The following is a 14,311-nucleotide window of genomic DNA, read 5'->3' as shown; positions in this document are numbered from 1 at the left end:
GTCCTGCGTCGCGACGCGCGAGACTGACGACTGACTGACGACTACGAGACTATGGGACGGGGACTCGGGGAGCGGACGGACTGGTCGCAGACAAGAACGAGACCTGTTGTTCACCCGTATGGTGAGACTTGTCTCGTAAGGAAAGCAATACATCTGCCACTTTCAGGTTTTTATTTTGTTATTCAAATTTATGTAAGAAATTTTGCATTACCTGATATTGATAACATTAATTTTCACTTAAATTATTGTATATTTCATAAAAATATCGTACGAATTCCCAAATTATCGTATTATCGCATGAGTCCCATTGTACATCGTACACTGGCAAAAATTATTGTACTTGTACAATAATTATCGTACGTCTGGCAACGCTGGCGGGAGTTACTTCCTCTCAGCTACTGTACGCTCTGAGTTGCCTCTTGGGTCATTCTCCTGCCTTCCTTCACGCATTTCTTTGCTTTACCTTCTTATTTTGTGGCTGGCTTTCTGCTGTCACCCGTGGCCTTGGTGTCCCAGTGGCTCAGGAAGACTCCCAATCTTTGTGTCGGGTCAGATGTGGATGATGATGGTCTTTGCAACGGCATCTCTAATGGCTCAGTCTGCCTCTTCCCCTTTCCTCGGCGAGTCTTCCACAGGAGATGCTTCCCGTCTGGCGGCATGTTAGCAGACGCTCACCCGAGGGCGCTCCTTTCACGGTTGGTGATCATGCAATTCACACAGACACTGGACTAGAGAACTAATGCATTTTTCTGTATATTCCCATAATGGTATGCACTCTTTGGTTAAGATGAAGATAAATAATGCGTGGTGTGGTGATACACACTGAATTTAACAGAAAATGCCATGCTGGTGCTTCAGCTGGTGGCCATTGTTGGGTCTGTTTTCAAAGGTAGTCCGCCAACGACACGGTAACAATTTATGGACATTTTATTCCCGCCATACAAGAAATGTGAATCTGTTGGTCATGGACAGAACTGTGAAGACTGAGGCAAACTGTTGGGTGAAAGTACTCACTGTACAATTACCTGGCCATGAAATGTTACTCTGGGAAGCAGGTACCGAGCGAGGCAAACACCTGTGACACACCACGTCACTTTCATCATGGGCTGTGTGTGTCTGGGCTGGGTCAGCTGGTGCAGGGTTAGGCCTGGAGTCCCCCAGGGGTAGGGCAGGTCAGTACCTTTCACCATTATGTGAGGGAATCCCTGCAGAGTTCAAAGTTCATTTTGATAGAGATAATTATCAGTAAGTTTGCACATATTTTTTGGTTGTTAAGGTGTGGGATTTTACCTCAGTTTCGGCATCCAGCACTGCAGGTCATGCCTCGCCATACTTCGGTGAGGCTGACGTGGAAAGAGGAGGAAAATAGTGCCTAACCCATTCCTAAGCCAGGCGGTGTCTCCTGCCAATTATGGACGTCCTTTTTTGCTTGGCTCAAACTCGTGTTTGGGGGTTATTTTTGACCGATGTTGCTTCTACAGCAGGCAAGATCGTCATTCGTTAGTATGAAGGCAAAGAAAATGTCAGCAATACTATTGTGACTCTCATTTATCAAGTATTCTAAAACCTCCGACTCGTCTCCTGGGTGGCGATTCCGCTGGCCTCGACAAAGGTGCGTGCACTTTCAATTTTTTGATTAACTAATTGGATCTTCACTTTTTTATTTTTATACTGTACACAAAGGAATAATTGGCGCGTCTCCACGTGTATGTTGAGTGAAAAACTTTCACTATTAACTATATTGCAGGCTACCCTAGCGATCGCGGATTGTGGCTTCACTTATTGGGAAAGACTTGACCTATTATTTCGTACTGGGATGTATTTCAGGGAGCTGTATGTATCACAATAGCCACAAAAAGTGTATACAGCCACTTTAATGCTTCCCGCGGTAGGGTTGGCCGTAATATGTGTTGTTGTTGTTGTTGTTGTTGTTGTTAAGGGCCGTCACGATCAGTGTGACAATCACTTGTGCCCTCTGGTGAAGTGCCTGTGGTGTCATCACAGGCGTGGCAGCTGTCCTGACTTCTTGGGGAAGGCACAGGTGAGGCGGATGACAGCTGACTGTCTTGAGGGATGGACGCCTGCCGCCGCCAGTAGGGTGGACAGGTCAAAACTATTTATCCCCGGAGCAAAGACTTGTGTGCGGAGAACAGTACGGTGTGAGTGGAGGCGAGGGCGCTGCAGAAGGAAGTGTTCAACAGTGTCAGGCACTGTGTGGCACCGAGGGCAGCGTGGGTCAGATGAAAGATGTAGATGGTGAAGGTGTTCGTGTGAGGCTAGTGAGAGGCTACGTCCAACACTGGACTTTTTCTTATCCAAAGCTGTGGAGAGGAGTCTGTTCTGTAGAGGCCCATGGAGGTGGTGCGGAGGTCATGTATTAGTCAGTCATCCCATAGAGATGGAGATCAGGTGTTGGGTATGTGAGAGAGGAGCAGCTGGAGTACCTGAAGCAGTCCACGGCAGCTTGTGTTTTTCCATGGGGCCGCGGTGAATATTGCCAACACTCAACTCCTTAGCAAAGTGGAAAAAAGGCTTTAATGCAGGCTATCATATCTAGTGTTGCTTTACTCTTCACATATCCGATTACCATTATAATAACGTGGAAATAACTATGCAGTAATTCAGAAAATAAACGAAGAGTCCTTCTGGGGGTGCATTTCATTGGCGCGAGTCCTGTAAGTCCTTTATAGGACTCGCACAAAACGGTTGCTACTTAACAAGCTGCGATCAGCATCCATTACTAACCTTCGGTCGCCAAATGGTATCCACGAACGGGCAAGAGGTTGGTGTTGCCATGCTAGCAAGGTTGGTAAGTTAAACCACCACCTGAGGTGGTGTAAGTTTACACCTCACCCGAAAACTCTTATATAAATATTTATGTGCACAAAATAACTTTTTTTTTTTCATTGCTTACAAGGTTTACCACCAAGAAAGCATGGTTTTGTGATGCATAAAGTGAAATATTGCATAGAACACCAAAAATAAAGCAGGAAAAGGCTGATTTGCCCCACGTGCGCGCTCCTCATTCCGCCTCGCAGCAACAAGTGTGTACTGTGATTAAGTATTGTTTTCGTCGTTTCACCTGCATGTACGAGTATTGGATATTTTCTTTGCATACTTCCACGTTCGTGCCTTGAAGTGAGAAAAGCGCTTTTGGGATCGCCTTGACCCCTTGGCATTGAGTGATAATGAGCTCATGCTCAAATATCACTTCTCTCGGCAGACCTAATCCTCTTGTTTGAGGAGATGCAGCCTCAGCTGGAGAGAAGGACAAGGCGTAGCCGGGCATTACCAACTCACACCTAGGTTTTGCTGTCCCTGAGATTGTTTGCCAGTGGGTCCTTCCAAAATGTCATTGGAGACACTGCAGGTAAGATATGCTGGTGTTGCATGCTTCAGCACAGGGGCTGGCTGTTTTGGTAATTGTCAGGGAGCCTTTTCCCTGACCTTATTACTGGTCTGTTCTCTTACATTCTTCGCATATACCTTTAGATACACTTAAAACATAACTTTAAGGTGAGGAAGAAGTGCCCCTGCCCTTCAGGAGTCCAGGGGATGGGCTAAGGTCCCTCAGAGGCTGCCAGAGGTTAGGTTAGTCACCGCACACTTATATTTGAAACATTACCTAATCTAACGTAACCACAGGGGCTAGACCCACCTTTACGGACACCAATATCAGTTAGCATAACCTCTGGAACACCCCTGAAGGACGGGGGCACTCCTCCCCCATCTAATACTATGTGTTTCAGGTTTATCAAGAGGTTTGTGAAAGAATGGAAGAGGATAGATGTGTAACAAGAGGTTTGTGAAAGAATGGAAGAGGATAGATGTGTAACAAGGACAAGAGAGGACTCTAAACAATTACTACTACTTTTTTTTTAGACAAACTGCACAATATTCCATAAATAACTTTTGTAGGTGAATAAACTGATGTTCATTGTGGTGAATAATATTCAAGTGTGGCTGACTTTCAAGGATAAAAGGCATTAAAGTCAACTTCCTGCATGCCACTGTTTATAACGCTGTAATCCAGTGTTAGGAACTTGTCAAGCTTAGTTCCTGGTGTCAAAATATGTGAGTGCATAATTAATAAGGAGGGATGAGGGATGATGCTAACCTTACAAAACCAAACCTTACCAAACCTGCCATCAAGCACCCCTGGGGCTGCCCCTTCCTCACCCACCCCATTATTATTCATGTGTACAAATATTTCTAGACTTGTTAGGTTTATTTCTGACATGTTTCTAACACTGCCCTAAGGATAACTTAATTTACTATACTGCTGGCAAAAAAAAATTGACAGCAGAAGTAATATGTGTATGGATATGATGGCAGTGATTGAAGCAATATGTGTATGGATATGATGGCAGTGATTGAAGTAATATGTGTATGGATATGATGGCAGTGATTGAAGTAATATGTGTATGGATATGATGGCAGTGATTGAAAGAACACTGCATTACATGCAGAAGGATCATTAAATTTGTGACCGTTTTTGTTTTTTTCTTTTGGGCCTACAACAAAGATGTATCTTATTTAAAATAAATAAATAAATAAAATGAAAACTAATGGCTTATAATCTGCTTTCAGACCTACGCAAGCGTCAGCAGAGTCTTTGAGTGTGTGTGCACCGAGTTGAGTGATAAGTCGGTGCAGGAAATCAAGATGCCTCCAACACACCTTGATCAAAGGAGAACTGCACAACAGTTCTTCAGGATAAAAAATTTCCCAAGGGTTACTGGGGCCATTGATGGTAAGATTAACAATAATGTATTTTTGTTTTAAATTTAGTGTTACTGTTATAATCTATCACTTCATCAGTGTTTCCTTTGAGTGAAAGGTATCTCACAGCCTCAAGGTCCTGTTAGGCATTAATAAAGTTTTCAATAATTTATGTATACTGTGTGCATATCCAGTGCAGGGGTGGTGTATGTATATATATATATATATATATATATATATATATATATATATATATATATATATATATATATATATATATATATATATATATATATGATGGATATATGTAGCTACTGTGTAACATGATCATGTAATACTTTCTTTTGTGTGCACAGGCACCCACATTGCCATCAAGGCCCCAGGTGTGGACGAGGCCCTTTACTTTAACCAGAAAAGGTATCACTCCCTCTCAACATCCAACTTGTTTGTGATGCGAATGGAGTGATCCTCAGCTACTGCTCCAGACTCCCAGGTATACAGTATCATTGCATTACATGTTTACCCAACCATGTATTTTATTGATTTTCATGTGACTGCACATGGTTACTGGTATTGCATAAGAAAACAGTGTGATAAGCCTTGACATTAGTTACAAATGGACAGTTGACATACTCCTTGACAAGTAATGAATCCTCTTGTAGTATGAAATCTCACTTTTCACAGGTGCCTGCACTCTTATGGAGGTAGCTTGCAGTACAGACCCATCAAATGTGTGAAAATAATTAATGCTTGCCTGCTCCTACACAACCGCTGCATCAAGTTCCTGATGACGTATGTACTTGTCGCTATTTTTCTGGTAGTTGACGGGATATATCAATATCATGGACATTAGATTTGATTTAACCGAGTACAGTCATGAGTGTTCTTACACTTGTTGTTAGGGTAATGAAATTTGTCAGAAGTGTACCGTCATTTAACGAAAATAACATTTGTTTTTTTCCTACAAAGGTGTCTTGAAAGTCATTATGGTTTGGGCCAGTTTTGGATCACGAAAATGCTAAATGTCAAACTACACGTCTGTTCCTCTCGTACAACATAAACTTTAAACAAATGGAAGGGTTAGGTTCCAACCCCTAGACCTCTCAAACCCTCACAAAAGTCTGCTTACAGCTACCACCTCTTGAGGATGAAGCAGTGCCCCATGCTGGTGCCGACCCTGCTGTGCTGCAGAGGGGTCTACGTGCTCCAGGCAGAATTGTGCAGCAAGAAATCATACAAAACTTCTTCCAGCAATGAAGTAAGGAAGTCAGGTATCATTTACTTATGTCAGTAATCATGTAATGAGTGAAGTAATGGTTTTCCATGTATCACTGCATACTACATGAAAGAGATGAGTGCAGCATTTTATTTCATCAAATACTTAAGTGGCTTGCTAGTATTAGGTATGAATAACACAAATTAACACAAAATGAATTAACACAAATAACACAAAAAGTGCTGTAGATTTATTTTAAAAAAATTAAATGATTGGTAATGGCAAAGTTTTTGCAAGAAAAAGAAAAAAAATAAATAACATGAGCATAGTTCAGTTCCTGTAAAAAGTAAAAAAAAAAAATAGTTCCTGTAAAAAGTAAAAAAAAATATAAATAAACATATTTATAGAAATGCCCACCAGCAGGTCACCACAAAGCACTCTAATGTAATTTCTGTACTTTAAGTAACACAAAGGCATTGTAGGTATCACAGTGAAGAAATGCTTTGGTATTATATTGCACTAATATTAACATGCTACTCTAGGTAAATGATAGAATTAATTAATGAAGTGCTCAGCAAGTGTTACCAGCTGCTGCAATGAATGCAGAATGTTCCTCTGCACTTCAACAGATTGTCAAAGTGCCTGGGACATGTTTTGTACAGCCAGCCCCTGCTCCTGCTGCACCATCACCAGCTCGCCCATGCTCAGATGAATCTGCTGTTGGGTTTCCTGCACTTGAGAGAGAACTTCCAAGTCTGAGTGGCCACCTGCAATACAGTTTAGAAGCAAACATGACTTTACACCACAAGTTACAAAATAAGTGGTATTTTAGATATCGTCATGCTATCTTGTTGTGTCCCTTTACCTCATTTGCTCCTTGGACCTTTCTGCTATAGTGTACACAGGGTTGTGGTATGACACACTTATGGAATCACCAATTTAAAAATATAATGGCCACCTGAGAGAAGTATTCCTAAAAAAAAAAAAAAAAAAAAAGTTCAAAGTAGAAAAGACACACTGGCAGGAGTTGTATAATCAGTGTTCATCATACTGGAGGACAACTGAATACATGTTAACATGTTACTCACCATTGCATCTAGTCATCTGTAACATGGATGATTTGAATGTCCTCATCCAGTGAAGATGACACAGGATTGTCAAATCCAGAGGCCCCTGCAGAGCCAGCAACACCATGAGAAGAGGGTTGGATGGGTCCAACACTACTGCTGGTGGAAGGCTCTGGTCCTTCTAGAGGCCCTGACACTTCTGGAAGAGAAGAAAAAAAAAAAAGTAGAAAATAAGCTGGTATTCTTTGAGTGATGTTTTTTATTGACTAATTTTTCTTAATTATCAGTCAACCTAGTCATGTCTATGTCTATCACATGGTTTTGTTGAGTTGGCGTGCAAGTGTGCAGATCTCTACGTTCAGGAGGATGAGTATTGGACATGATGCAGCTAGCCCCATGGAAGATGATGCTGTAACATAATTATTGTTACATTACAGTACTGCACTTAGTTAAAAATGGCAGTAATTTACAAAATGTAATTTGACCTTAAGTGTAGCCGCACCGGCTGGGCATCAATTGGCTCTCAGGTGATCTGTTTTACTGATCACACCCATCATCGTAGGGTCGAGGAAAGGCAGTTCTCCCTGACACGTTTATTGATGAGATAGGCATGACCGTAAGAACTGCGAACAAGTTCTCGGTCTCAATTTCTTACAAAATAACATTATACACAGATATTAAACACTTTCAACATATTACAATATTCATTAACTGTAGCCGCACCGGCTGGGCATCAATTGGCTCTCAGGTGATCTGTTTTACTGATCACACCCATCATTGTAGGGTCGAGGAAAGGCAGTTCTCCCTGACACGTTTATTGATGAGGTAGGCATGACCGTAAGAACTGCGAACAAGTTCTCGGTCTCAATTTCTTACAAAATAACATTATACACGGATATTAAACACTTTCAACATATTACAATATTCATTAAGAATACATGCAATTGACTTGGCACTATGACAATCAGTTTTTACTACAAAATTAAAGTATTTACCTCGGTCACCATCCTGCCCGTCTTTGTCTGAGTGCGACTTGGCTGTGAGTGATGCCTGCAGGCGACCAGCGGGTTAACCCCACACTACCAACAAGTGAGCATCGGCTTCGGTGCTTAATATAGCATTAAATACTGATACTTACACATATTACACGTTTTCATGCAAATAGAAAACTATTGAACATTTCACTTATAAATGCCAAGGAATAATGACGTGAGGTACATACGCTTTACATACAGTAACATTAAGCAGTGTGGCACCATCACTTTCAGGGTATGGAGTAGAAATGCCGTTTCTACTCCCACCGCACTGCACTTCGCTACCCACTCTCTGCCCTGCTGAGCATCACATCTCTCAACCTGCCCAGACTCAGCTGTCTTCCCTTCATGGCAATTGCCTATCCTGAGGTCCAGAGGAAATTTAAGGACCTCCGACCCAGGTCAAGAGCAAGGCTGCTGCAGAACAGTGTCACACTGCAGGCACTGGTGAGTTAATTGGTTATTCTTATCACATCTTCATTGACATAGTTGCAGACCTAGCATGGTGCAGTTGAGACAGAAGAGGGATAGAGGGCTATATGGATGGAATTACTGTGATATTACCAAAAATGGAGTGATGTCCTGCTGCAAGTAAGTGAAATCATGGCTTATGGTTCCAGCACACACACAGTAGGGTATTCTTTTACTCCTTCACCAGTCTCAACATGGCCTTTCCTACCCTTCTCATCAGATACAGTTTGTCATTCCAGAATAATTTGAACCCCACATATACCAACTGCAAATTAATTGTAATGATGACAGCAGTTGTTAAACGGCTACATGTACATATTTTTAGAGAAGCAAGGTTATTTTAGCTATTTCAGGTTTGTCTTTGGTTTTGTTAGATTACTTTGGTTATGTTACATCAGATTTGATTAACATACTAATTCAGTGTATGCCAAAAATGACAAAAAGCAAATAGTTTCATGTGGAAAAGATGAACATAGAGTAAAAATTTACCCACACTACCATATTTGCTTAATATTTTGTCTTCTTGACCTAATTGCTTATGGAATTTAATTGACTAATGTTTTGGGCATTGCTGGACACTGTTTTGAGTAATGTGAACAACTTCCTCTGTATGACTTTGTTGCATATTGGGACCAAAAAAAATGTTTTTCTGCACAACCTTTGGGACCCAAACTGCTGTAATGAATTTCATTTCTTGAATATTGGTTTTACTTTGTTGAGGTTAGGTTATGGTTAGGTTAGTTAGGTTAGATGACTGTTAGCAGTGCTTAAAACCCTGGCAATTATTTAAAAAGTTTGCTCGTGTACTTGTTGTATTTCATTGTTGGTGCTGTTACACAATTTACCCATATAGTCAATAAACATACAAGAACCAACTAAGCAATGGATTATAAATAGGAGTATGTACAGTACCTCTGGCAGTCAGGTCTGAGACAGTGACCACTGCAGTGCTAAATAACATCAATATGCTCTAATACATTCATGATTTACACCAATTTCATTTGGCTTTACATGTGAACTTCAAAGTGGCTGATAATTGCAACATTCATATCCATGCAGGTGGGTGACCTCTAGATGAGACAACATACACTGCTGTGGAGGTGGTCGTGCTGTGGATGTGGTCTCACACAGCATTTACAGGACTGCCATACCCTGAAAGTGATGGCACCACACTGCGTAAGTAAACTACCAAAGGTCAAATTACATTTTGTAAATTACTGCCATTTTTAACTAAGTGCAGTACTGTAATGTAACAATGATTATGTCACAGCATCATCTTCCATGGGGCTAGCTGCATCATGTCCAATACTCATCCTCCTGAACGTAGAGATCTGCACACTTGCACGCCAACTCAACAAAACCATGTGATAGACATAGACATGACTAGGTTGACTAGTAATTAAAAGAAAAATTAGTCAATAAAAACATCACTTAAATAATACCAGCTTATTCTCTACCTGCAGTAATGAAAGCACTTTGAATTTTTTTCCAGAAGTGTCAGGGCCTCTGGAATGACCACAGCCTTCCACCTGCAGTGGTGTTGGGGTCATCCAACCCTGGTGTTACTGGGTCTGCAGGGGGCCTCTGGATTCGACACTGTCGTCATCTGCACTGGATGAGGACCTCTCTGTTCAAATCGTCCATGTTACAGATGACTACATGCAATGGTGAATAACATGTTAACATGTATTCAGTTGTCCTCCAGTACAATGAACACTGATTATACAACTCCTGACTCCTGCCAGTAAGTGTTGTTCTTGCTACTTTGACCTATTTTTTTTAAATCTTTTTTTTTAGAATACTTCTCTCAGGCGCCTGTTTTATTTTTAAATTGCTGATTCCATAAGTGTATCATACCACTACCTTAGGTATAGTATATAGCAGAAAGGTCCAAGGAGCAAGTGAGGTAAAAGGCCATGGCAAGATGCAAGCTTTTTTTTTTATATGATTTTTGTTGCCCTTGGCCAGTGTTCCTCCTACATAAAAAAAAAAAAAAAACATGACATGCAACTTAAAATAACATTTATTTTGTAACTTGTGGTGTAAAGTCATGTTTGCTTCTATGGTGTATAAAATCGTGTAAAATCATGTTTACTGTATTGCAGGTGGCCACCCAGACTTGGAAGTTCTCTCTCAAGCGCAGGAAACCCAACAGCAGATTCATCTGAGCATGGGCGAGCTGGTGATGGTGCAGCAGGAGCAGGGGCTGGCTGTACAAAACATGTCCCAGGCACTTTGACAATCTGTTGAAGTGCAGAGGAACATTCTGCATTCATTGCAGCAGCTGGTAACACTTGCTGAGCACTTCATTAATTAATTCTATCATTTACCTAGAGTAGCATGTTAATATTAGTGCAATATAATACCAAAGCATTTCTTCACTGTGATACCTACAATGCCTTTGTGTTACTTAAAGTACAGAAATTACATTAGAGTGCTTTGTGATGACCTGCTGGTGGGCATTTCTATAAATATGTTTATTTATTTTTTTTTTTTTACTTTTTACAGGAACTAAGTTCTTTTTTTTTTTTTTACTTTTTACAGGAACTGAACTATGCTCATATGTTATTTATTTTTTTTCTTTTTCTTGCAAAAACTTTGCCATTACCAATCATTTAATTTTTTTTAAATAAATCTACAGCACTTTTTGTGTTATTTGTGTTAATTCATTTTGTGTTAATTTGTGTTATTCATACCTAATACTAGCAAGCCACTTAAGTATTTGATGAAATAAAATGCTGCACTCATCTCTTTCATGTAGTATGCAGTGATACATGGAAAACCATTACTTCACTCATTACATGATTACTGACATAGGTAAATGATACCTGACTTCCTTACTTCATTGCTGGAAGAAGTTTTGTATGATTTCTTGCTGCACAATTCTGCCTGGAGCACGTAGACCCCTCTGCAGCACAGCAGGGTCGGCACCAGCATGGGGCACTGCTTCATCCTCAAGAGGTGGTAGCTGTAAGCAGACTTTTGTGAGGGTTTGAGAGGTCTAGGGGTTGGAACCTAACCCTTCCATTTGTTTAAAGTTTATGTTGTACGAGAGGAACAGACGTGTAGTTTGACATTTAGCATTTTCGTGATCCAAAACTGGCCCAAACCATAATGACTTTCAAGACACCTTTGTAGGAAAAAAACAAATGTTATTTTCGTTAAATGACGGTACACTTCTGACAAATTTCATTACCCTAACAACAAGTGTAAGAACACTCATGACTGTACTCGGTTAAATCAAATCTAATGTCCATGATATTGATATATCCCGTCAACTACCAGAAAAATAGCGACAAGTACATACGTCATCAGGAACTTGATGCAGCGGTTGTGTAGGAGCAGGCAAGCATTAATTATTTTCACACACTTGATGGGTCTGTACTGCAAGCTACCTCCATAAGAGTGCAGGCACCTGTGAAAAGTGAGATTTCATACTACAAGAGGATTCATTACTTGTCAAGGAGTATGTCAACTGTCCATTTGTAACTAATGTCAAGGCTTATCACACTGTTTTCTTATGCAATACCAGTAACCATGTGCAGTCACATGAAAATCAATAAAATACATGGTTGGGTAAACATGTAATGCAATGATACTGTATACCTGGGAGTCTGGAGCAGTAGCTGAGGATCACTCCATTCGCATCACAAACAAGTTGGATGTTGAGAGGGAGTGATACCTTTTCTGGTTAAAGTAAAGGGCCTCGTCCACACCTGGGGCCTTGATGGCAATGTGGGTGCCTGTGCACACAAAAGAAAGTATTACATGAGCATGTTACACAGTAGCTACATATATCCATCATATATATATATATATATATATATATATATATATATATATATATATATATATATATATATATATATATATATATATATATATATATATATATATATATATATATATATATACACCACCCCTGCACTGGATATGCACACAGTATACATAAATTATTGAAAACTTTATTAATGCCTAACAGGACCTTGAGGCTGTGAGATACCTTTCACTCAAAGGAAACACTGATGAAGTGATAGATTATAACAGTAACACTAAATTTAAAACAAAAATACATTATTGTTAATCTTACCATCAATGGCCCCAGTAACCCTTGGGAAATTTTTTATCCTGAAGAACTGTTGTGCAGTTCTCCTTTGATCAAGGTGTGTTGGAGGCATCTTGATTTCCTGCACCGACTTATCACTCAACTCAGTGCACACACACTCACTCAACTCGGTGCACACACACTCAAAGACTCTGCTGACGCTTGCGTAGGTCTGAAAGCAGATTATAAGCCATTAGTTTTCATTTTATTTATTTATTTATTTTAAATATGATACATCTTTGTTGTAGGCCCAAAAGAAAAAAACAAAAACGGTCACAAATTTAATGATCCTTCTGCATGTAATGCAGTGTTCTTTCAATCACTGCCATCATATCCATACACATATTACTTCAATCACTGCCATCATATCCATACACATATTACTTCAATCACTGCCATCATATCCATACACATATTGCTTCAATCACTGCCATCATATCCATACACATATTACTTCTGCTGTCAATTTTTTTTTGCCAGCAGTATAGTAAATTAAGTTATCCTTAGGGCAGTGTTAGAAACATGTCAGAAATAAACGTAACAAGTCTAGAAATATTTGTACACATGAATAATAATGGGGTGGGTGAGGAAGGGGCAGCCCCAGGGGTGCTTGATGGCAGGTTTGGTAAGGTTTGGTTTTGTAAGGTTAGCATCATCCCTCATCCCTCCTTATTAATTATGCACTCACATATTTTGACACCAGGAACTAAGCTTGACAAGTTCCTAACACTGGATTACAGCGTTATAAACAGTGGCATGCAGGAAGTTGACTTTAATGCCTTTTATCCTTGAAAGTCAGCCACACTTGAATATTATTCACCACAATGAACATCAGTTTATTCACCTACAAAAGTTATTTATGGAATATTGTGCAGTTTGTCTAAAAAAAAAGTAGTAGTAATTGTTTAGAGTCCTCTCTTGTCCTTGTTACACATCTATCCTCTTCCATTCTTTCACAAACCTCTTGTTACACATCTATCCTCTTCCATTCTTTCACAAACCTCTTGATAAACCTGAAACACATAGTATTAGATGGGGGAGGAGTGCCCCCGTCCTTCAGGGGTGTTCCAGAGGTTATGCTAACTGATATTGGTGTCCGTAAAGGTGGGTCTAGCCCCTGTGGTTACGTTAGATTAGGTAATGTTTCAAATATAAGTGTGCGGTGACTAACCTAACCTCTGGCAGCCTCTGAGGGACCTTAGCCCATCCCCTGGACTCCTGAAGGGCAGGGGCACTTCTTCCTCACCTTAAAGTTATGTTTTAAGTGTATCTAAAGGTATATGCGAAGAATGTAAGAGAACAGACCAGTAATAAGGTCAGGGAAAAGGCTCCCTGACAATTACCAAAACAGCCAGCCCCTGTGCTGAAGCATGCAACACCAGCATATCTTACCTGCAGTGTCTCCAATGACATTTTGGAAGGACCCACTGGCAAACAATCTCAGGGACAGCAAAACCTGGGTGTAATTTGGTAAATACCAAATCACAAGAGGATTAGGTCTGCCGAGGGAAGTGATATTTGAGCATGAGCTCATTATCACTCGATGCCAAGGGGTCAAGGCGATCCTGAAAGCGTCTTTCTCACCTCAATGCACGAACGTGGAAGTATGCAAAACAAATATCCAACATATGCAGGAGAAATGACAAAAATAATACTTAATCACAATACACACTTCTTGCTGCGAGGCGGAATGGGG

General features: G+C 40.4%; 2 protein-coding genes and 1 long non-coding RNA gene across 7 annotated transcripts in view; 2 read left to right on the top strand and 1 right to left on the bottom strand.

Moving 5' to 3' along the window:
* The first annotated feature begins 2,917 nt into the window (after nucleotides 1–2,917).
* LOC135095863 (putative nuclease HARBI1) lies at nucleotides 2,918–7,023 on the top strand. 4 transcript variants are annotated; one of them, XR_010264533.1, is made up of 7 exons: nucleotides 2,918–3,044; nucleotides 3,224–3,370; nucleotides 4,591–4,753; nucleotides 5,079–5,215; nucleotides 5,407–5,514; nucleotides 5,854–5,980; nucleotides 6,568–6,707. XR_010264533.1 is itself a non-coding variant. In XM_063997005.1 (7 exons), the coding sequence occupies exons 5-7, from the start codon at nucleotides 5,510–5,512 to the stop codon at nucleotides 6,832–6,834; spliced, it is 399 nt and encodes a 132-aa protein (XP_063853075.1). In that variant the 5' UTR covers nucleotides 2,922–3,044; nucleotides 3,224–3,370; nucleotides 4,591–4,753; nucleotides 5,079–5,215; nucleotides 5,407–5,509; the 3' UTR covers nucleotides 6,835–7,023. The 4 variants fall into 4 exon arrangements, 3 of the variants coding, with proteins under 3 accessions (XP_063853077.1, XP_063853075.1, XP_063853076.1); XM_063997005.1 differs by having other exon boundaries at nucleotides 2,922–3,044; nucleotides 6,568–7,023; XM_063997006.1 differs by lacking the exons at nucleotides 2,918–3,044; nucleotides 3,224–3,370 and having other exon boundaries at nucleotides 3,455–4,753; nucleotides 6,568–7,023.
* Nucleotides 6,581–14,311, bottom strand: part of LOC135095862 (uncharacterized) — an 8,556-nt gene continuing 825 nt past the window's right edge. The window contains exons 1-8 of one of the 2 annotated variants that reach the window (XM_063997003.1): nucleotides 14,008–14,311; nucleotides 12,601–12,787; nucleotides 12,117–12,253; nucleotides 11,818–11,925; nucleotides 11,352–11,478; nucleotides 10,606–10,753; nucleotides 7,027–7,204; nucleotides 6,581–6,705 (exon numbers count right to left, since the gene is read on the bottom strand). The exon at nucleotides 14,008–14,311 is cut by the window's right edge and continues 825 nt beyond it. In XM_063997003.1, the coding sequence (XP_063853073.1) occupies nucleotides 7,035–7,204; nucleotides 10,606–10,753; nucleotides 11,352–11,478; nucleotides 11,818–11,822 (450 nt within the window). In that variant the 5' untranslated portion in view covers nucleotides 11,823–11,925; nucleotides 12,117–12,253; nucleotides 12,601–12,787; nucleotides 14,008–14,311 and the 3' untranslated portion in view covers nucleotides 6,581–6,705; nucleotides 7,027–7,034. Of the gene's footprint in view, nucleotides 6,706–7,026; nucleotides 7,205–7,583; nucleotides 9,663–9,967; nucleotides 10,138–10,605; nucleotides 10,754–11,351; nucleotides 11,479–11,817; nucleotides 11,926–12,116; nucleotides 12,254–12,600; nucleotides 12,788–14,007 lie in introns of those variants that run through there. The other variant, XR_010264532.1, reaches the window with a different exon arrangement.
* On the top strand, nucleotides 8,352–11,697 carry LOC135095864 (uncharacterized). Its single transcript, XR_010264534.1, has 4 exons — nucleotides 8,352–8,486; nucleotides 9,570–9,686; nucleotides 10,003–10,254; nucleotides 10,616–11,697. It is a non-coding gene; the product is annotated as an uncharacterized LOC135095864 (long non-coding RNA).

The sequence above is a fragment of the Scylla paramamosain genome, unplaced genomic scaffold (genome assembly GCF_035594125.1).
Source record: "Scylla paramamosain isolate STU-SP2022 unplaced genomic scaffold, ASM3559412v1 Contig2, whole genome shotgun sequence".
NCBI lineage: Eukaryota > Metazoa > Arthropoda > Malacostraca > Decapoda > Portunidae > Scylla > Scylla paramamosain.
Note: the sequence above shows the minus strand (reverse complement) of the source record. Positions and strands in the feature narration are given on the sequence as shown.